A 21,548-nucleotide genomic window follows, 5' to 3' on the forward strand; every position below is an offset into this window, starting at 1 on the left:
GAATTAATATTTACGGTGGCACAGTGGTTAGCACTGTTGCCTCGCAGCGCCAGAGACCTGGGTTCAATTCCTGCCTCAGGCAACTTGTCTGTGTGGAGTTTGCACATTTGCCCCGTGTCTGCGTGAGTTTCCTCCGGGTGCTCTGGTTTCCTCCCACAGTCCAAAACTCTGCAGGTTAGGTGAATTGGCCATGCTAAGTTGCCCGTAGTGTTAGGTGAAGAATGGATCTGGGTGGGTTGCTCTTTGGAGGGTCGGTGTGGACTTGTTGGGCCAAAGGGCTTGTTTCCACACTGTAAGTAATCTAAATCTAATCAGGATACTGTCAATATATCAGTGGGAAGCAGAAATGTTAGAGGTAATCAATGAAGTGAAAATAGATAGACAAGATGTACTAGAAGGGGATAGCTCTGTTCAGGGAAGTGGATAGGTCATCAGCTACATACATGTTTTCATTCTAGGTCACTTAGAGAAGTGGAGAAAGTGAGGGCTGCAGATGCTGGAGATCAGAGCTGAAAATGTGTTGCTGGAAAAGCGCAGCAGGTCAGGCAGCATCCAAGGAGCAGGAGAATCGACGTTTCAGGCATAAGCCATTCCTGAAGAAGGGCTTATGCCCGAAACGTCGATTCACTTAGAGAAGTGTTACTGGATAGTGACAGGACTTCTTATAACTTGCCAGTCTTTGTTGATATGAGGGGGTTGTCAGAGCATTGCAAAGTGGCAAATGTGACACCCTTGTTAAAGAAGAAAGGATGTAAAAATTGTCCTAATAATTATGCAGGATAGTCAGTTTAAAACATTACCTAGCACTAATATTACTTATTGTTCTAAAGAAAAAGAATTAGTAGGAATTTGGAGAGGTTTGATCTAAGCAAGAAGAGCCAAAACTAATTATTTCTTCTTTGATTAAGCAACAAAATATGACGGTAAAGCAATGCATTTTGCATGTCTAGCTTAAAGAAGTGTTAAAAGCTTAAAAATCACAAAGTTCTGGCTAACAATACGAGGTTCATGAAATAGGAGTCAGTATGGGCTTGCAGAAAATACTTAGCTCAAGAACAAAAGAGTCAAGGAAACTTGTTTTCCTGACAGGACCACAGCTGACAATAATTTCCCCAAGGGACTGTGCTAGGATCACTGCTGTTTTGTATTCATATCACAGCATAGTAGTAACATGACTGCACTAGTAATCCAAATGCCCAGACTAAAGACCTGGATTCATGAATTCAAATCCATAAAGAGAGATGGTTGTATAGTGGCAATGTCCCTGAACGGAAGAATATGGGGTTGATTAGCATGGTAAAACAGAATTAAGAGTTAGTCTAATGGTGACTATAAAATTATTGTTGATTGTTGTAAAATATTCACCTAGACCCTTTGGGTCATTGAGCCAATAATGTCCATTATCACATGAATGAAAAATCTCTAAGCATTTAGCTGAATAATGATGTTAAAAATCACACAACACCAGGTTATAGTCCAACAGGTTTATTTGTAAGTACTAGCTTTTGGACCGCTGCTCCTTCATCAGGTAGCTAGCTACCTTGATGAAGAAGCAGTGCTCCGAAAGCTTGTACTTCCAAATAAACCTTTTAGAGTACAACCTGGTGTTGTGTGATTTTTAAACTTTGTCCACCCCAGTTCAACACTGACACCTCCATATCCTGAATAAGGATGACTATGACACCCTTAGTTGCACAAGCCAAACAAATTATACAGGGAGCAAATAAACTATGAGGGCAAACTAGCAAGTAAAATCTTCCGCCTAGGAACCCTCCAACCACAAGGGATGAACTCAGATTTCACCAGTTTCCTCATTTCCCCTCCACCCACCTTGTCTCAGTCAAATCCATCGAACTCAGCACCGCCTTCCTAACCTGCAATCTTCTTCCTGACCTCTCCGCCCCCACCCCAGTCTGACCTATCACCCTCACCTTGACCTCTTTCCACCTTTCGCATTTCCGACGCCACTCCCCCAAGTCCCTCCTCCCTACCTTTTATCTTAGCCTGCTGGACAAACTTTCCTCATTCCTGAAGAAGGGCTTATGCCCGAAACGTCGATTCTCCTGTTCTCTGGATGCTGCCTGACCTGCTGCGCTTTTCCAGCCACACATTTTTAGCAAGTAAAATAAACAAGAAGAGTTTTTAAAAATTATATAAAAGTAGACAGGCCAAAATAAACATAGGCCTCTTAAAGAGTCAGGCTGTGGAAATAATTCCAGCAAACAGGAAATTGTCATAAGAGGTAGACAGCATGGAAGCAGCCCTTCGAATCTGTGTCAATCTATCCATACTAATCTCACTTTCCAATTCTTGGTCCATAGCCTAGAATGTTGTGACATTTCAAGTATTCATCTAAGTACTTTGCAGAGGACTGAGATTAGTCTTCACTGGAGAAGACACTGATTTTTGTACTTTTGGAAGGGGAAATAAATACAATAACTATTACTAGAGAATGGTACTAGGGAACCTGATAGCGCTAAACATCAATAGCTGCTGAAAATGTGTTGCTGGAAAAGCGCAGCAGGTCAGGCAGCATCCAAGGAACAGGAGAATTGACGTTTCGGGCATAAGCATGCCCGAAATGTTGATTCTCCTGTTCCTTGGATGCTGCCTGACCTGCTGCGCTTTTCCAGCAACACATTTTCAGCTCTGATCTCCAGCATCTGCAGACCTCACTTTCTCCTCCTAAACATCAATAAGTCAATTGACCCTGATGGGTTGTATTTTAAGATACTAAAAGTAGCTATTGAGGTAGTGCATGCACTGACTGTAATCTTTCAAGAATCCTAAGTTGTTGGGAAATTCCCAGAAGACACAATCACCAGCCTTATTCAAAAAGGGAGAGAGAAACGTGCCAGTATACTTAACATCTGTCATTGGGAAAATGTAACTGACTGAGTCTATTAATAAAGAATTTACAAGTGGAGCATGTAGAAATTATAAATAATAAAGTGAAGCAGTCAATTAATTTCCCCTTCATGAAACTATGTCTGACAAAGATTTTAGGATTTGTTGAAGTAGTAACAAGCCTTATTACCCATACTTCACACCCCTATGGTGCAGCACTCTTCTGCATTCTCCTACTCACCACAAGTGGAAGTACTGTTCACTGCTGGGTCCTCTTGGGATCCCTGGTACGAATGCCATCTTTGAAGTCCAGTTATGCACACTGTCAAGTACTGTCAGTCCACAGCTGCCTTGCATGATTCCTGCCAGTTGCCCCAGACATGGTGGAAAGAAGCAATTGGAACCCCACTTTACTGATTGAAACCTTGAGGACAAGGCAGCAATTGCAGTCAAAGCCCATGGACTGTGCCCAGTGATATTGGTGACTAATGTGCAAAATGAAGGGCAAAACCACCAAGGAGTGAGCTGGAATCAACAGGTTAATGCTCTGAACTTCACATTGGAAATTGTCTCCATCTAGTGAATTGGAGAATGGGGAAACTGCATAGCCATGAGGTGAAATGACATAAGAATGTTTATTCATACAAATAGGCCTCTTACTGCTCACCGGTAAGAATCTGTCTTATCTTTCAAACTTGGTTGGAAAATAAGACTTGACATTAGAAATCTGCTTACTGCCAAACTTTTGAGATTCTCCCAACATTCTTATGAGGAAAGATTGAATTCTACAAAAATATCTTTCTGTTCAGTATATATTTCATATAGTGAAAACACCTATTATGTTTTAATACATAAGTAACCATTTGAAATTATAAAATATCTCCACATAATTGTCTTGTTCATGATTGTGGGCCACTTATTTTTCATTAATTGTATCCCCAGGGCCAATTACCAAACATCTGCAGCTGTTTTTGGAAGTGGCACCAGCAGAGACTGAAATGTAAAAATCATCTATTACTTCACTTTTAATATTTAATGTAACTGAAGGTGGAAATCAGGCACTGACAGTTGTAATATTTCCTGACATTTTGAAAAAAATCTTCTGTACTGTTGCAATATCTTTGTAAAGTAATACGCAAGCAAATGCCATCGCTTGCAATTATCTGTTAATATTGTGACAATTTAAATGTGTGCTGTTTAAAAAAACTGACTTGCAACATGATGCATGTTTGTGTACTTATTAATTAAAATTCATATCAATGAACTTTTTTTTTAGTGTACCAACATCAATGATGGTCGATCTATGATTCTAATTTGCAAATAGGAAGCTCTGATCTGTGTTGCAGTCTCTAAGCAATACACCAAATCGAAATCAAGCATTTCCTGAGAAGCGGTAAAACACACTTTGCCTCAGCCACAGCTAATATTATTTTTCATCTGGTCAATCATAAAAATTATTTCACGGCATTAATTGTCTGTAAAATCTAAAAAAGGAAGATGGAAAGCAAAATTAAAAATCTGGTTATCTAAGATTGATGTGCAAAGGAGACCAAGATAAGTGGTCATTAAAGTATATATTTTAACGAATTAGAGACTTGACAAGTCCATCATATCCTCAACATAAATCCAGGAGGAAATGCATTGGTTAATAAAGAGACGACCATAGGTTGCTTTCTCATTCAGGAGAAACAGCTTGTGCTGAGTTTAATCTGAGAGTCACCATATGTCAAATGCAAAGTTGAGGGAAATCAATTACATATTTAGAAGCGACAAAAAATTGACATTTATATTCATAAAGATAAAGTTTGCAAGAGACATATTTTGGAAGTAAGAATGAGAACATCTTACACTTGAGAACAAATCAAGAAGATTACCACATCCACCTGCCCCTATAGTGATTGATATTCAAATCTTATATGGATTTGGGCCTCAGAAATCTCAGATCTGACTTGAAAAGCAGCATTTATTTACCACAAGAGAGGAAAAATTAAGGTTTATTTTATAAGGAACTTTCATAATGCAGGAAATATGGGATTCTACTGGCAGTTAAAAGAAGAACGACTGCTCAAATGAAATGTTTAATTTTTAAAAAATTAAGTTAACAGACAGCATTTATTACTTTGACTTTTGAGGCTTCATGAAATAAACATCTTAATGACACAGTAGGAAACAGGCAATAATGGTGGTGCAGATTTCAAAAGGGAGTTTTATAATGTGTAAATAATGAGTTCTGATGGCTCTGTTATTGGTGGCAAAACAGTGAACTGTATATCAGAACTGGAGAAGTTCTGTGCAGCAACATAGAGGTAGGGAAATTTGACGAGGAACACCATTAAAAAGTTAAAATTAGGTAACTGAGACACATAAATGGTGGAAATTATCAGGAATTTGTGGATGAACAAGGTCATTAATAGCCAATATGACTCAAAATGTTCAAGAGGCATCCAGAAGTTTGCAACATCAGAACGAATAATAAATGAATGTAGGACACAATAATACAAGTATAATAATCTTTCAAAAGATTATACTATTAATCCTGGATTAGGCCACGATTCTCAAACATTTCACCATTTTCTAAGTTTACAGTGAATTCTATAATTTTGGACAGTTTCAATTTAACATCAGGCTGATCCTGATAAAATGTTTTACGCAAGTGTAAAACAGGAAGAATGCTTAATACTCATGTACAGTCTCCTGCTATTTTCAGTGACAGGACTGGCTCTTAGTCCAAGCTTCTGACCCATATTCAGATTTTCAAAGCTGTATACTTTACTGAACGTTAAGTTTGTAATATTTGTTTTAAATTAAGAAATTTGTACACTTGTGTTTCAATAGTAATTATCTAAACTTAAGGGTATATTAATGTTTGTAAGTGAGGATCCATATTAAATGTAAATATTTCCAGATTCAGTCAAAAGTTGACCTGGATTTGATTATTTACATTTGGAACTTAGATTAGCTATACTCTACTGCCACCTGCCGTTACACTTTTCATCATCCTGATTGCTGGCAACAAGAAATAATTTGATATTTGGTCCTCAGGCTCCATGACTTAAGAGTCATAGATATGTACAGCACGGAAACAGACCCTTCGGTCCAACGAGTCCATGCCGACCAGATAGCCCAACCAAACCTAGTTCCAAGTGCTAGCACCTGGCCCACATCCCTCCAAACCCTTCCTATCATATACCCATCCAGATGCCTTTTAAATGTTGCAATTGTACCAGCCTCCACCACTTCCTCTGGCAGCTCATTCCATACACGTACCACCCTCTGCATGAAAAAGTTGCCCCTTAGGTCTCTTTAATATCTTTCCCCTCTCACCCTAAACCTATGCCCTCTAGTTCTGGACTCCCCCACCCTAGGGAAAAGACTTTTCTATTTATCCTATCCATGCCCCTCATGATTTTATAAACCTCTATAAGGTCACCCCTCAGCCTCTGACGGTCTAGGGAAAACAATCCCAGCCTATTCAACCACTCCCTATAGCTCAAATCCTCCAACCCTGGCAACATCCTTGTAAATCTTTTCTGAACCCTTTCAAGTTTCACAACATCTTTCCGATAGGAAGGAGACCAGGATTGCACGCAATATTCCAACAGTAACCTAACCAATGTCCTGTACAGCCACAACATGACATCCCAACTGCTGTACTCAATACTCTGACTAATAAAGGAAAGCATACCAAACACCTTCTTCACTATCCTATCTACCTGCGACTACTTTCAAGGAGCTATGAACCTGCACTTCAAAGTCTCTTTGTTCAGCAACACTCCCTAGGATCTTACCATTAAGTGGTAAGTCCTGCTTTGATTTGCTTTCAAAATGCAGCACCTCGCATTTATCGAAATTAAACTACATCTGCCACTTCTCAGCCCATTGATCTATCTGATCAAGATCCCGTTGTAATCTGAGGTAACCTCCTTCGCTGTCCACTACACCTCCAATTTTGGTGTCATCTGCAAACTTACTAGCTGCATCTCTTATGATCACATCCAAATAATTTATATAAATGATGAAAAGTAATGGACTCAGCAACAATCCTTGAGGCACTCCACTGGTCACAGGCCTCCATTCTGAAAAACAACCCTCCATCACCAGTCTTCTACTTTCAACCAGTCTGTATCCAAATGGCTAGTTCTCCTTGTATTCCATGAGATCTAACCTTGCTAACCAGTCTCCCATGGGGAACCTTGTCAAATGCTTTACTGAAGTCCATATATATCACATCTACCGCTCTGCTCTCATCCTCATTATTACTACTTCAAAGAACACAATCAAGTTTGTGAGACATGATTTCCCACGCACAAAGCCATGTTGACTATCACTAATCAGTCCTTGCCTTTCCAAATACATGGACCATTTTTGCTTCTTTCAATCGACAGACCTAGAAAATAGCACTGTCTTATTCCTCTACAAAACACTGCTCCAGGTTAAATTAATACTTATGGCTTCTATTTTTAAGTTTAATCAAGAGATATATCTCATTAAAACATATAATCAAGAAAGAACCCACTCTACTCAATATTGCAGACTTATTCTAAGTCCACACTGAAAATATTCACTTGTCTGTTTCTGTGGTGACCTCTCCCAAACAGGTTCCTCCAAGATTAGTCGTGAATTTCACTGTCTGTTAACCTTCCCAGACGCACTCCGATGTCCAGTGAGAAATGGATTCAAACAGCAAAGTCAGTAATTCTACAGATTCACTGCTGTGTTAAATAGCAATGTTGGTTTCTTTCGCTCTCCTTCGCTGACCTCACCATGTTTCCTTAGGCTTCATTTTCTTTGAAGGTTTTACAACACAAGATCCCAAATACATTAAATACAATGCTTAGTAAAGCTGAATCTCAGTGAACGGTCTGCTATAGATGGGTACATTACATTTAAACAAGATACAATTTTACTACTGGATTAAAAATAAATTATGGTCAAGTCCTCAAACCATACTGTTTACCAACTCCAAAAAAAATTGAGAAGTGTATTCTCAAACCTCATGCAATAGTATAAAATCTTTTATGATGTTACAGATGGATGTAAAATGTTCTGAAGAGCTAAGATTCTTCCCTCAACTAATGTCATCATAAACTGATAATCAAATCACTCTTTTGCTAATCATGAGATATTGCTGTACTTACCAGAACATTTGACAGTGATTTTAAAGCACTTAGAATACCCTAAGGATGTACAATAATGGTCTTTGTTTACCAGTTTACACCAAATCCTCATTATCTGCAGGAGATGGGGCATTGAATTCCACAGATAAAATAAAGTTACATCACTGCGACGCAACTCTCTTACGTAGTCTGAAGGACTGTACAATCAGACCAGATGAGTCAATGAGGCAAATAATTATGGGGTCTGAGGCCAATCTCACAAGTAGGTAACTCCACATGTAGCAAAAAAGCAGGTAACAAGTACAGTGTATACTTAAAGATGCAAACAACTAGAAACAATATTTCATTCCTCCTTTGAAATCTGGAAAAATGCTTCTTGTCTGGAAATCCCCATGTGAGTCTGTGATAGTCTGAAGTTACTACAACTCCCATACTAATGAGACTGAACCAGAACCCGCCTCTGTCTTAGTAAACCAGTCCTACAAATAGGACTCTTTTCAAAATTAGAGTCTCAAGACATCAAAAACATTGCATTTATAAAAAAAATTTCACGTCCTATAGCAAATCACAACCAACAAATTAGTTTTGATGGGCGCGCTCAATTCGTCAATGATTGAAGTGGCCAATCTGCGCAATAGGCGATGGCGCAATTGGTCAATGCATTCGGCTATTAATTGAAAGGTTGGCGGTTCGAGCTCATTCAGAGACGGATCTACAAGTACTCCTAGCAAACCTGTTTCTAACAATCTGTGCAATGCTGACCCCACAATAATAAGAATATAAACAGCGATCAGTTACTGTGGTGTCGGTTAACAGTCAGTCAATATTCATTCACAACGCCCCAGGAAAAACTTATTTCATTCTGGAAAAAGTACCGGGTTAGTTTGCATCTAAACATCAATAAGCAGACAGGACTTTAATGTGTAGATTTGAAAGGCAGTATTGCAAAAAATGCATTGTCTCGACAGGGTGCACTTAAACAACAGCCCAAGATATGTACTCAACTCTTGGAATGAGTGTGAATTTATAGAATATTTACTCCTGACGTCAAGTCAGATGATTTTGTTTTTGCAGGAAATAAGTTGGAAGCTCTACACACTTAGAATTCTCCCCGTATGAGCTGTCGGGCAATAATTTTTTTCTTTATAAACAATGCAACATTCTATTGAAATGTATCTGATGCTGAACAGCAAAATAAAAGTTTGCTTTACTCCACGCAAGGCTTTTTAAAAGTTTCTGAATTCAAAAGATTGCAAATGAAAATGGACAACATGATAAATGCTAACCATTAAATAATTAACCATGTCTAAGTTAGTGGTTTTCAAACTAGTCTGCATGGAAAATGTCTGCAAATAATGTCCCAGAAATGCCATGCAAATAGTCACAAAATACTATACACAAATATACACAAAAAGACAACTATACACAAAAAGTTGATGTTATTGCAGTTTCCTTAGATCCCTCAGGTTTCGGAAAATCTTATTTGGAAACAAAAGTCCATAGGAACACAGAAAATAAACATTACTATTGTGATGATATATACTTTTAAGGGGCACTTGACCGGTTTCTCTTGAAGAGACGTGTTGTAAACCTGGTAGTGAGGTGTCTCCTCCATGGAAAGCAGTGTTGATAGATTTGTTTTTTTTTAAAGCAGATGAAAGAAGCACAAGTGGATGGAGTCAGGTTCACACAGACTCCAGGTTTTAGTTTCAGTTGTTGAAGTTGAAGCTGCTAGATAGAGCTCTTTCTCTGCTGCTGCAAAAGCTCAAGTTCTCTTTCTGCTGCTAGTTTCATTCCATGGGTGTTGCTCACTCCTCCAGTCCAGGAGAAATAAGTAGCTCCTCCAGTCCAGGAGAAGGAAGTGTAAATCTGTTTTACTGCATTTGCTTTTGCCAAGAGTATGTTTATGGAATGCTGCTATATTGGAACAATGGATGAATAATAGGTGCATATTATTTAAAAAAATTTTTAAAAATAGAGTTAAAGTTAATTGCCGGCGCTCTAATGGCAGTGTCAGAATAACGTGCATTTTGCTTAAAACCTGGTAGTTTGACTAATTAAATCACATCTGGAACGTAATGCCTTACACTTGCCTTTAAATAAGATAAAAAGTTAAAATCTAGACTATCGCTCTGATATATTTTGAGGGAGTTTGTCTGGTACAAAATAATGTTTTATACAGCCTGAACATCACTTCTTGTTCCTTAATGAACTTTCATACATATGTGTTGGCATTAGAACAAGGGACAATACAAGCTGAGATGCTGGATATAGTGGGGCAATTTGTCTTTGCATTAAACTCTTCTCATCATTTTAATATATTTTATTGAATCTGGTTCTTATTCACTACTCATTAGGACCTACTTTCTGATATATTTTACGAAAAAAAATTGTGCTACACTTAATGGGTTTTCTAGAATAATCCCTTTATTTTGTCAATTTGAATGCAAAACTTATTTTGACTTGAATATTAATTTTATAGGAATAAAATACAAATATTTTCTGTCCAAGTTGAATGAACAAAATGAAGTAGTAAATACTATAAATAGATTTCTGCTCCTTAAAAACAATATTATTTTACCTTTCTATCTGAATAGAAATAATCTGCCACCATTTCAATTTGAGAATCTTAGAATATATTTTTGTGGCAGATTAGAAATGTTGGTTTTGCAGATGGGTGTTGGGGGAGGGGAAGGGGGACATTATACAAACGGTCGCGGAATTCTTGTAGCATATAGCATACTTAAGGCTAAGACTTTAATGAATATAGAGGGTCTTTTAAAGAAAATAGTTTTAAGCTAGGAAATAACTTTAAAATGTTGTAGTTGAACACAAAAAGAAGCAGCAGGGGTATTTCACAATAAAGCTTATAGTATGATAAGAGAAACAGGATAAAAGAACAAACTGTAACAAACAAGGAACAAAGAATGCAGACCAGGACAGCAGGATGGCCAGATAAGAAAATAACTAACAAGTGAGGTAATCAGCTTATGATAGGATGGGAAAAGGGAGGCGTGATTCCGCAACTTGTAAACTGAATAAGAAAGCTAATATGCTGTTTTCGCACGCATTTCTGCTTGATTACAGAAGCGTCCGGTACTTGCAAGCCTGTAATAAATTGTTCTTGTTTCCAAGGCTTTGTTTCAGGCTGATTGATTTGTGAGTGAGCTCTGTTTCTCACAATTAGGGGCCATCCAGGATCCAAAACGCCGACCGCTCGACACTCTTGGGATGACGGGGGAGGTGCACCTCGCCAATCTCAGTGATCTCCGACTCCCTTGCTTGTCGTTCGCGGTTTGGGCGAGTACGATCCGGACTGGGAGACCCTGGAAACAAGGCGGGCAGACGCGGTGGGTTCGGTCAGGCAACTCTTGTGCACAAGACCCGGATAGGGAAAGGTCTTAAAGGATATATCCGGGCGACTGGCGGGCAGCGGTATTTGCTGCAGGAATTTCCATGGGACGGGGCGCACCGAAATGACCAGGTAACTCTGTGCACAGACCAAGATAAGAAAAGAGACCTTTAAGTATTGCCTTGGTGGTCTGGCGTACGAAAGTACGGGGAATTGGCAATATATAAAATTAAGCATATGGCAATGGAAAACAGCCCGTGTAAGAAGGGCTAGTAGCTGAAGGGCTACTGAGGGTGAACTTCGTAACTAACTTATGGCCAGACACCCAGAAAAATATTCAAAAGCTAGAGGAGTTGTTGCGGGAAGCTCAAAGTGACTGTGTGAGAGAGAGAAAGAGCTGTACAGCAAGTAGAAAGTTTAACCCTTTGTGATTCGGTTTGAATGTTTGTGCTTTGTTCCCTGGAGCTCGAGGATCCGGGACTGTTTTGAATCTGATTTCTACTATGGAAATTTTAACATGATTTCTTTTAAGGTTGAGGATTTTACAGATTATGAAATAAAATGTTAACTCCTGTTCTTTTTACAGGTCATGACTGCCTTACTATCAGTTTCTAACTAATCTCTTTTTCCTTACATAAAAGTAATTTATGGAGAACAGTTGAAGTCTCAAAAAGCATATAATTGGTCAGATTAATCAGATGAGTAAGGTGTCTAGTCAGGACCCTGAAGGGGGTGTGGAAGAAGGTGACACTGGACCTCGTTAATTAAATTAGCAACAATGGGAGGCACGGGGAGTTGCCTAGGTAACGATCGATCTGTAAATAACGTTAAAGGGGAATATATTCCGCCCGACAGTCCTTTGGGGAAAATATTGGGTAATTGGGAACACAACTCCCGGACGCGGGAGAAAGATAAGGCTACAATGATAAACTATTGTTGTTTCTTTTGGACTAGAGAAAATACTAAGGCGCCTGGTTTTCTTTTGCCCAAATATGGGTCCGATGAGGATTGGCTGTGCCAAGATCTAAATATATATGTCAATCGAAAAGAACCGTACAGTCAAAGAGAATCCGAATATGCAGCTTGTTGGATAGGGAGCGTGGGAGTAAAATTACGTCCCATGAATACGGAGGAATCAGGGGAAAAAAAAGAATGAAAAAGGGAAGCCACAATGGGATCCCTTAACGTGTTTGCCGCCCCCATATACTACTCTCCGGAACGAGCCTACAGCTCCCGAAGTAGAACCGAGTCCAGACACAGAAAGGGGAACGGACTCTGAACTAAAAGATGCAGAACCTGTGGGGGGGGGGGGGGGGGGGGGGGTCAGAGTCACTTGAGCCATTACACATAAAGGAGGGGCAGAGATAATGGAAAATGTAAAATTATGTCCCTTACGAGAGGTTCCGATTGGGGAAGGTACAATCAGCTATGTAAAAGCTAAAAGCTCCCTTAACTAGCAGTGAAGTTAGGGTCTTTAAAAAGGAAATGAAAAGTTTAATAGAGGATCCGGTTGGACTAGCCGAACTATTAGAGCAATTCCTCGGACCTAATTTATATACCTGGGGAGAACTGATAGCAATTTTAGGAACATTATTTTCAGGGAAAGAATGAGGTATGATTAGGAGAGCGGCTTTAGAGGAATGGGAAAAGAAGCACCCAGTTGGGGAAGAAGGGACAGCAGAACAGAAATTCCCAAATGTTGACTCTCATTGGGAAAATAATGACAGAGAAGATAGGGAGTCAATGCGGGATCTACAAGAAATGGTAATATTAGAAATTAAAGAGGCGGCACCTAGATCACAAAACTTTGTTAAGGCCTTTGAAGTACGACAAGAGAAAGATGAAACCCCTTCTGCATTTCTTAAAAGGCTCAAGGAAGCCACAAAGAAGTATTAGGGAATGGATCCCGATAATCCGATAGCACAGGGACTCTTAAAGGTCCAGTTTGTAACTAAATTATGGCCGGACATACAAAAGAAATTACAGAAATTAGATGGATGGAGGGAAAGACAGATGGAAGAACTGTTATGTGAGGCACAGAAAGTGTATGTGAAAAGGGAAGACGAGAAGCAGAAACAGAAAGCCAAAATGATGGTGGCGGCAGTAGAAAAAAATAACAAAAAGGAGAATGGGATCAGGGGATAACAGGAAGGGTAGGGGAGGACACGAAAGACAAGGGTCAGATACCCGAGAAAGGAGGCAACAGGCAGGGTGTTACCATTGCGGGAAAGTGGGGCATTTTAAACAGGAATACCCGGAATTAGCACGAGAAAGGGAAGCCGTTTCCCTAATGACCTTAGATGAAGATTAGGGGAGTCAGGGATTCCTTCCTCCCGAGACCCACCGGAAACCCTTGACAAATTTAAAGGTGGGACCTGAAGGGGAGGAGGCAATATTTTTGGTGGACACGGGAGCGGCACGGTCATCCCTAAGTTTTAGACCTACCGGCGTTAAATTGACTAAGGAGTATCTTAAGGTTTCCAGAGTAAAAGGCGAGGAATTCTTGGTGTTTATTTTTGAACCAACCCTAATTAGAAGAAATGATGAGGAAGTGATAGGACAATTACTATATTCCTGACATTGGAAGTAATCTATTAGGTAGGGATTTGATTATATTGCTGGGCTTAAAAATTGGAGTGGAGGATAGTGCAGTGACTGTAACGATAGCTAAGACAACCTAAGGAAGATGGATTCTCCCGGATGGAAGGGAGTTATTAAGTAAACCAGTCATGAGAAACACCCTAACCACCTTGCAACAAGGCAGTCACTGGGACTCCCAAGCTATGTGTGACATAGTGTTAAGGAAGTACGGATGTAAAGGGATATACACATTAGTCAAACAGTTATGCGCAGGATGCCCGACTTGCCAAAAGCTTAATAAGAAAGTAACGGGGGTGGGGGGCCAAGAGGTGGAAGAAACCCTGGGGTAAGACCTTTTCAAAAAATACAGTTAGATTACACAGAATTACTCCCAGTAGGGAAACAAAAGTTTTTTTTTCTCTTTCACTCTCTCTTCACAGAAAGAGCAGGAGCACCAGGGGGAAGTGACGACCACCAGAGGGGCAGCCGGGAAGGAAAGCGGTGAGTATTTATACTCACCCTTCGAAGCTGTTGGTCATTTCCAGTGCGAGCAGCAGCGAAGGTAAGACCGTTTGGTTTTAAAAGTACTTACCGGTAGCGGGCAGCGGTGTTTTTTTTTTCTCTTTCACTCTCTCTTCACAGAAAGAGCGGGAGCACCAGGGGGAAGTGACGACCACCAGAGGGGCAGCCGAGACCCGGAAGCAGTTAGTGTAAGCTTACCTGGGTAGGTTCTTTCCCCCTTTAAAAGCGCGAAGGATCATTCGGGAGGCAGAGGGGGTCATAGATCAGAGTTATAGGGAAGTAGTAACTCCAAAGATGGCAGATAGATGGGTGACAGTGAGGGGGACTGGGAGGAAGCAGCCAGTGCAGGGACCCCCTGCGGCCGTTCCCCTCAAGAACAAGTATACCGTTTTGGATACTTGTGGGAGGGATGACTTACCAGGGGTAAGTAACGGGGCTCAGGTCTCTGGCACGGAGCCTGTCCCCGTTACTCAGAAGGGAAGGGTGAAGAAGAGCAGAGCAGTAGTAATTGGGGACTCGATAGTTCGGGGCACAGATAGCCGGTTTTGTGGGAACGAGAGAGACTCACGTTTGGTATGTTGCCTCCCAGGTGCAAGGGTACGTGATGTCTCTGATCGTGTTTTCCGGGTCCTGGAGGGGGAGGGGGAGCAGCCCGAAGTCGTGGTCCATATTGGCACCAACGACATAGGTAGGAGGAGTGCCGAGGATGTTAGACAGGCTTTCAGGGAGCTAGGTTGGAAGCTCAGAGTTAGAACGAACAGAGTTGTTGTCTCTGGTTTGTTACCCGTGCCACGTGATAGAGATTCGAGGAATAGGGAAAGAGAACACTTAAATGCGTGGCTACAGGGATGGTGCAGGAGGGAGGGATTCCGGTTTTTGGATAACTGGGGTTCTTTCTGGGGACGGTGGGACCTCTACAAACAGGATGGTCTACACCTGAACCTGAGGGGCACCAGTATCCTTGGGGGGAGGTTTGCTAGTGCTCTTGGGGGGGGGGTTTAAACTAATTCTGCAGGGGCATGGGAACCCAGATTGTAGCTTCAGGGTGCAGGGCCTGGAGTGTAGGGAGGTTAGGAACATGGCATCAATTTCCAAGGAGGGTGCCTGTAAACAGGAAAGTGGCTTGAAGTGTGTATACTTCAATGCAAGAAGTATACGAAATAAGGTAGGTGAACTTGCAGCGTGGGTTGGTACCTGGGACTTCGATGTTGTGGCTATTACGGAGACATGGCTAGAACAGGGACAGGATTGGCTGTTGCAGGTTCCAGGATTTAAATGTTTTAGTAGGGTCAGAGGTGGGGGTAAAAGAGGGGGAGGTGTGGCATTGCTTGTCAAAGATAGTATTACAGTGGTGGAAAGGACGATGGATGAGGACTTGCCATCTGAGGTAGTTTGGGCTGAGGTTAGGAATAGGAAAGGTGAGGTCACCCTGTTAGGAGTCTTTTACAGGCCTCCTAATAGTCCTAGAATCATTGAAGAAAGGATAGGGAAGGTGATTCAGGAGATGAGTGACAGTAATAGGGTGGTTGTTATGGGGGACTTTAACTTTCCTGATATTGATTGGGAAAGCTATAGCTCAAGTTCGTTAGATGGGTCAGTGTTTGTTCAATGTGTGCAGGAGAGTTTCCTGACACAATATGTAGACAGGCCAACAAGAGGTGAGGCCATACTGGATTTGGTTCTGGGTAACGAACCAGGCCAGGTGTTAGAATTAGAGGTAGGTGAGCACTTTGGGGATAGTGACCATAATTCGGTGAGTTTTACACTCGTGATGGAGAGGGATAAGTGTGTACTACAGGGCAAGAGTTATAGCTGGGGTCAGGGAAATTATGATGCGGTGAGGCATGACTTAGGATGTGTGGCTTGGAAAAGTAGACTCCAAGGCAAGAGTGTAAATGATATGTGGAGCTTGTTCAAGGAGCAACTATTGAGTGTCCTTGAAAATTATGTACCTGTCAGGCAGGGAGGAAAGGGAGCCGTGGTTTAATAAGGAATTGGAATCCCTTGTTAAATGGAAGAGGACGGCCTATCTCAAGATGAGACGTGAAGGTTCAATTGGGGCGATTGAGAGTTATAGGGTAGCCAGGAAGGACCTGAAGAGAGAGCTAAGAGCAGCAAGGAGGGGACATGAAAGGTCCTTAGTCGGTAGGATTAGGGAAAACCCTAAGGCTTTCTATAGGTATGTTAGGAATAAAAGAATGACTAGGGTAGGAATAGGTCCAGTCAAGGATAGTAGTGGGAAGTTGCGTGTGGAGGCTGAAGAGATTGGGGAGACACTGAATGAATACTTTTCGTCAGTATTCACTCAGGAACAGGACATTGTTGTCGATGTGAGTACCGAGTCACAATTAAGTAGAATGGATGGCTTTGAGGTATGTAGAGAAGAGGTGTTGGAAATCCTGGAAAGGGTGAAAATAGATAAGTCCCCTGGGCCTGATGGCATTTATCCTAGGATTCTCTGGGAAGCAAGGGAGGAGATTGCAGAGCCATTGGCCTTGATTTTTATGTCCTCTTTGTCTACAGGAGTAGTGCCAGAAGACTGGAGGATAGCAAATGTGGTTCCCTTGTTCAAAAAGGGGAGTAGGGATAACCCTAGTAACTATAGGCCGGTGAGTCTCACTTCTGTTGTGGGCAAAGTCTTAGAGAGAATTGTAAGGGATAGGATTTATGCACATCTGGATAGGAATAATGTGATCAAGGATAGTCAGCATGGTTTTTGTGAAGGGCAGGTCGTGCCTCACAAACCTTATTGAATTCTTTGAAAAGGTGACGAAGGAGGTTGATGAGGGGAAAGTGGTAGATGTGGTATATATGGATTTTAGTAAGGCATTTGATAAGGTTCCCCATGGTAGGCTACTGCAGAAAATACGGAGATATGGCATTGAGGGTGAATTGGAGGTTTGGATTAGGAATTGGCTGGATGGAAGAAGACAGAGGGTAGTAGTTGATGGCAAAGTTTCTTCATGGAGTGCCGTCACTAGCGGTGTTCCGCAAGGATCTGTTTTGGGACCATTGCTGTTTGTCATTTTTATAAATGACCTGGAAGAGGGGTTAGAAGGTTGGGTGAGCAAGTTTGCGGATGATACGAAAGTCGGAGGAATTGTTGACAGTGAGGAAGGATGTGGCAGGTTACAGCAGGATATAGAGAAGCTGCAGAGCTGGGCAGAAAGGTGGCAAATGGAATTCAATGTAGCTAAGTGTGAGGTGATTCACTTTGGGAAGAATAACAAAAAGATGGGGTACTGGGCTAATGGTCGGATACTTGGTAGTGTGGATGAGCAGAGGGATCTTGGTGTCCATGTACACAGATCTCTGAAAGTTGCCACCCAGGTAAATAGTGTGGTGAGGAAGGCATATGGCGTACTGGCTTTTATTGGTAGAGGAATTGAGTTCCGGAGTCCTGAGGTCATGATGCAGTTGTATAAGACTCTGGTGCGGCCACATCTGGAATATTGTGTGCAGTTTTGGTCGCCATACTATAGGAAGGATGTGGAGGCACTGGAACGGGTGCAGAGGAGGTTTACCAGGATGTTGCCTGGTATGGAAGGAAGATCGTATGAGGAAAGACTGAGGCACTTGGGGCTGTTTTCATTAGAGAAAAGAAGGTTTAGGGGTGACTTGATTGAGGTGTACAAGATGATTAGGGGGTTAGATAGGGTTGACAGCGTGAACCTTTTCCCGCGTATGGAGTCGGGTATTACAAGGGGGCATAGCTTTAAATTAAGGGGGGGTAGATATAGGACTGAAGTTAGGGGTAGGTTCTTCACTCAGCGAGTCATGAGTTCATGGAATGCCCTGCCAGTAGCAGTGGTGGACTCTCCCTCTTTATGGGCATTTAAGCGGGCATTGGATAGGTATATGGAGGATAGTGGGTTAGTATAGGTTTGGTGGGCTTGGATCGGCGCAACATTGAGGGCCAAAGGGCCTGTACTGCGCTGTATTCTTCTATGTTCTAAAAGTACTTATTAGTCCTAATGGATCGCCTAACTGGGTGGGTGGAGGCATTTCCAATGTCCTCAGCTACTTCGAAGGGAGTAGTGAAAACTCTTTTAGAACATATAATTGCTCGATATGGAGTGGTGGAAAGTATAGATTCAGACCAAGGTAGTCATTTTACCTCTAAGATCCTACAAGAAGTAATGGTGGGATTAGAGATCTCTTGGGTATTCCACACTCCTTGGCACCTGCCTTCCTCTGGACGGGTGGAACGAATGAATCAAACCTTAAAGAAGCAATTGTCTAAGCTAGTCCTAGAGACTCGATTACCTTGGATAAAATGTTTACCTATCGCGTTGCTACACATTAGGACTGCGCCTAGGCGTGATATAGGCCTCTGTCCTTATGAGATAATGTTTGGATTACCTTTCTTGGGTGGTAGAGGGGAATAACCAACTGTAGAGTTCAATGATAAGTTTTTAAAGAACTATATTGTGGCACTCGGCTCTTCTTTGTCTGTCCTTAGGAAGAAGGGACTGTTGACCCAGACACCTCCAATGAGTTCGCCGTACATAGAATACAACCAGGTGATTGGGTCCTGATAAAGACCTGGAAAGATACAAAACTGCACACAAGCTGGGAGGGACCGTTCCTAACCCTCTTGACTACTGAAACAGCCGTCCGAACTGCTGAAAAAAGGTGGAGTCATCACACTTGTGTTAAGGGCCCGGTGGATGCTCCTTCCCCTCTGGCAGAGTGGCAAGCACATCCTACAGACAACCCTCTGAAAATCAAGCTGAGCAAAAAGAATGGACTGAGATAAGAGACTATTAAGTATTGGTTTAAAAAAAAAACTATATCCCAAAACAATTGTAAGTGTTGCATGGACTCACTCCTTCCTGGCATACAAAGGGTTAGGGAATAGACAGATAGGGTTGTGAGCTGAAATGAGTGGTCAGCTTTATATTGTCACGATAATATTGGTGCTAGCTGCCAAGGGGGAGTGGGGGGTGGGAAAAATCATTTTACCGCTTTGTGTCAGAATTATGCTAAAGGGGCATACCGACTGTTGGGTATGTGCGGAGATCCCACATCATGGGGAATCCGGAATTCCTCTCACGGTAATACCACTTGCCAAAAGAGAAGTGTACGATGTACAACAATTTGACTCGGGCTCAAATGAGATTTGAAAGGGGTAATTATAACTTTGCAGGGTGGTTCCCTCGACCAGCCCCGAAAACTCTGGGTGCTATCGATGGCCTTAGAGCTTCCCCACCGAAAGGAGCAGTAAATACCACTTGTTTCTGTAATCAGAATGATACCGCACCCTTCCGATTAGGAAAATCATCTTGTGTCTACACCAGCCAAGCCACTGCCATGACCATTCCCCAAGTATTGAATGGGACATATTGGGTGGGTGGCTTAAAGGCCTACCCATTTATCCCCGGCGAGAAGTACGTTTGGAGTGGCGGATGTAATGGGAATGGGTGCTGGGACCATCCAGTTCAAACACTGCCTCAAAGCCAGAAAGGCTGAAGTAGCTGCTGCTACCTCGCCTATATAATTCCCCACTTGAGGCTGTTAAAGAGAGCCCCAAAAGTACCTTGCAATAAACAGGGAGGAAGGCGAGTAACCCGGAAAATAACCGAAGGAGATCGCCTCCTCTGGACTTTGATACCTATGTATGGGACCGCTCGAGCAGGAGTAGAAATACAAAAGTTAGCAGCTTCCCTGGAAGAGTTGGCCAACAATACTGATGATGTGTTGGCCGAAACCCAATCCCAGTAGCAGCCATAATGACCGAAATGATTGCCACTATGCTAACGACCCTTCAGAACAGGATGGCTCTGGATTATATTCTAGCAGAGAAGGGTGGTACCTATGCATTAATTGGAGAGGAATGTTGTACGTACATACCTGAGGTCTCCTTTATCATTACTGATATCGCCAAACATGTGCGAGTCAAAATCGCCAAGATAAGGGAGGCCGGTAATCGGTACTGGAACGAAAAAGGATGGGAATGGGGGAAATTGACTGGTTGGGGAAGGTGGTTAGTCAATCTAGCTATCTACGGATTATTGATATTAGTGGGTCTGGTGGTAGGGTTCAATGTCCTAAAATGGATAATGAGCCGACTGATGATATCCCTTGGGGAGGGAACCCAAATAAATCATCAGATGCTTTTATAATCAGCAGGTGATATGCAACAAAGAGAAAGTCAAAGAATGCTTTTAGAGTTCGAGGGACGAACAACACAAATGTAAAATGTAAGATTGTGAACCTCATCGCCAAAAGGCGTAAGAGGGCAGAACAAAAGAAAATGACTTAAAGGAGACTTAATAAGTGCAAAAACAATAGTTAGAGAAAAAGGGGGAATTGTGGGAGATTAGAAATGCTGTTTTTGCAGATGGATGAGGGGGTGTAGTGTGGGGGGAGGGGAAGGGGAACATTATACAAACGGTCGCGGAATTCTTGTAGCATGTAGCATAGGCTAAGACTTTAATGAATATAGAGGGTCTTTTAAAGAAAATAGTTTTAAGCTAGGAAATAACTTTAAAATGTTGTAGTTGATCACAAAAAGCAGCAGGGGTATTTCACAATAAAACTTACAGTATGATAAGAGAAACTGGATAAAAGAACAAGCTGTAACAAACAAGGAACAAAGAATGCAGACAAGAACAACAGGATGGCCAGATAAGAAAATAACTAACAAGTGAAGTAATCGGCTTATGATAGATGGGAAAAGGAAGGCGTGATCCGCAACTTGTAAACTGAATAAGAAAGCTAATATGCTCTGTTTTCCCGCGCATTTCTGCTTGATTACAGAAGGGTCCGGTGCTTGCAAACCTGTAATAAATTGTTCTTGTTTCCAAGGCTTTGTCTCAGGCTGATTGATTTGTGAGTGAGCTCTGTTTCTCATATTTTTACACAAAGAAGTAATTTCTGAATGACTGGAGAGTGGAGGGGATTTTATTGGCACATGCAAATATCCCCAGGCTTGCACAGCATGTCCTGTTCATTGAGTTATGATGATAATCAGAATACCTGACTATATTCCTGAGCATACTATTAAGCAACTGAAACATTTTGAATTAGTTTCTCTTACATTAGTTATAGTTGGCAAATATGAGCAAACGACGAGTCAAACAGAATTGTAATTAATAGATCTAAAATGGATTTGAAGAGCAAGTCCT

General features: G+C 41.6%; 2 protein-coding genes and 1 pseudogene across 4 annotated transcripts in view; all 3 read left to right on the forward strand.

Moving 5' to 3' along the window:
- slc7a9 (solute carrier family 7 member 9) overlaps nucleotides 1-4,111 on the forward strand; it is a 64,211-nt gene extending 60,100 nt beyond the window's left edge. For all 3 annotated transcript variants that reach the window (XM_087995566.1, XM_087995567.1, XM_043706833.2), the window contains one exon: nucleotides 3,790-4,111. In XM_087995566.1, the coding sequence (XP_087851692.1) occupies nucleotides 3,790-3,851 (62 nt within the window). In that variant the 3' untranslated portion in view covers nucleotides 3,852-4,111. The remainder of the gene's footprint in view (nucleotides 1-3,789) is intronic.
- Nucleotides 4,112-8,201: 4,090 nt separating this feature from the next.
- Nucleotides 8,202-19,338, forward strand: LOC148147314 (uncharacterized). The gene is made up of 4 exons (XM_087996140.1): nucleotides 8,202-8,226; nucleotides 11,228-11,448; nucleotides 14,337-14,458; nucleotides 18,881-19,338. The coding sequence occupies exons 1-4, from the start codon at nucleotides 8,202-8,204 to the stop codon at nucleotides 18,954-18,956; spliced, it is 444 nt and encodes a 147-aa protein (XP_087852266.1). The 3' UTR covers nucleotides 18,957-19,338.
- Nucleotides 19,339-19,430: 92 nt separating this feature from the next.
- Nucleotides 19,431-20,730, forward strand: LOC148147315 (syncytin-1-like; annotated as a pseudogene).
- The last annotated feature ends 818 nt before the right edge of the window (nucleotides 20,731-21,548 follow it).

The sequence above is a fragment of the Chiloscyllium plagiosum genome, unplaced genomic scaffold, assembly GCF_037043375.1.
Source record: "Chiloscyllium plagiosum isolate Xiang-an unplaced genomic scaffold, Cpla_swu_hap1 HiC_scaffold_17, whole genome shotgun sequence".
NCBI classification, from domain to species: domain Eukaryota; kingdom Metazoa; phylum Chordata; class Chondrichthyes; order Orectolobiformes; family Hemiscylliidae; genus Chiloscyllium; species Chiloscyllium plagiosum.

Bases quoted from the DNA above. Each gene is read 5' to 3' on its own strand.
- LOC148147314 (XM_087996140.1), top strand. From the start codon at position 8,202: ATGGGGTCTGAGGCCAATCTCACAA. The intron at 8,227-11,227 runs GTAGGTAACTCC...CGCCAATCTCAG, and splicing joins GTCTGAGGCCAATCTCACAA to TGATCTCCGACTCCCTTGCT. The intron at 11,449-14,336 runs GTAACTCTGTGC...CTCTCTTCACAG, and splicing joins GGGCGCACCGAAATGACCAG to AAAGAGCAGGAGCACCAGGG.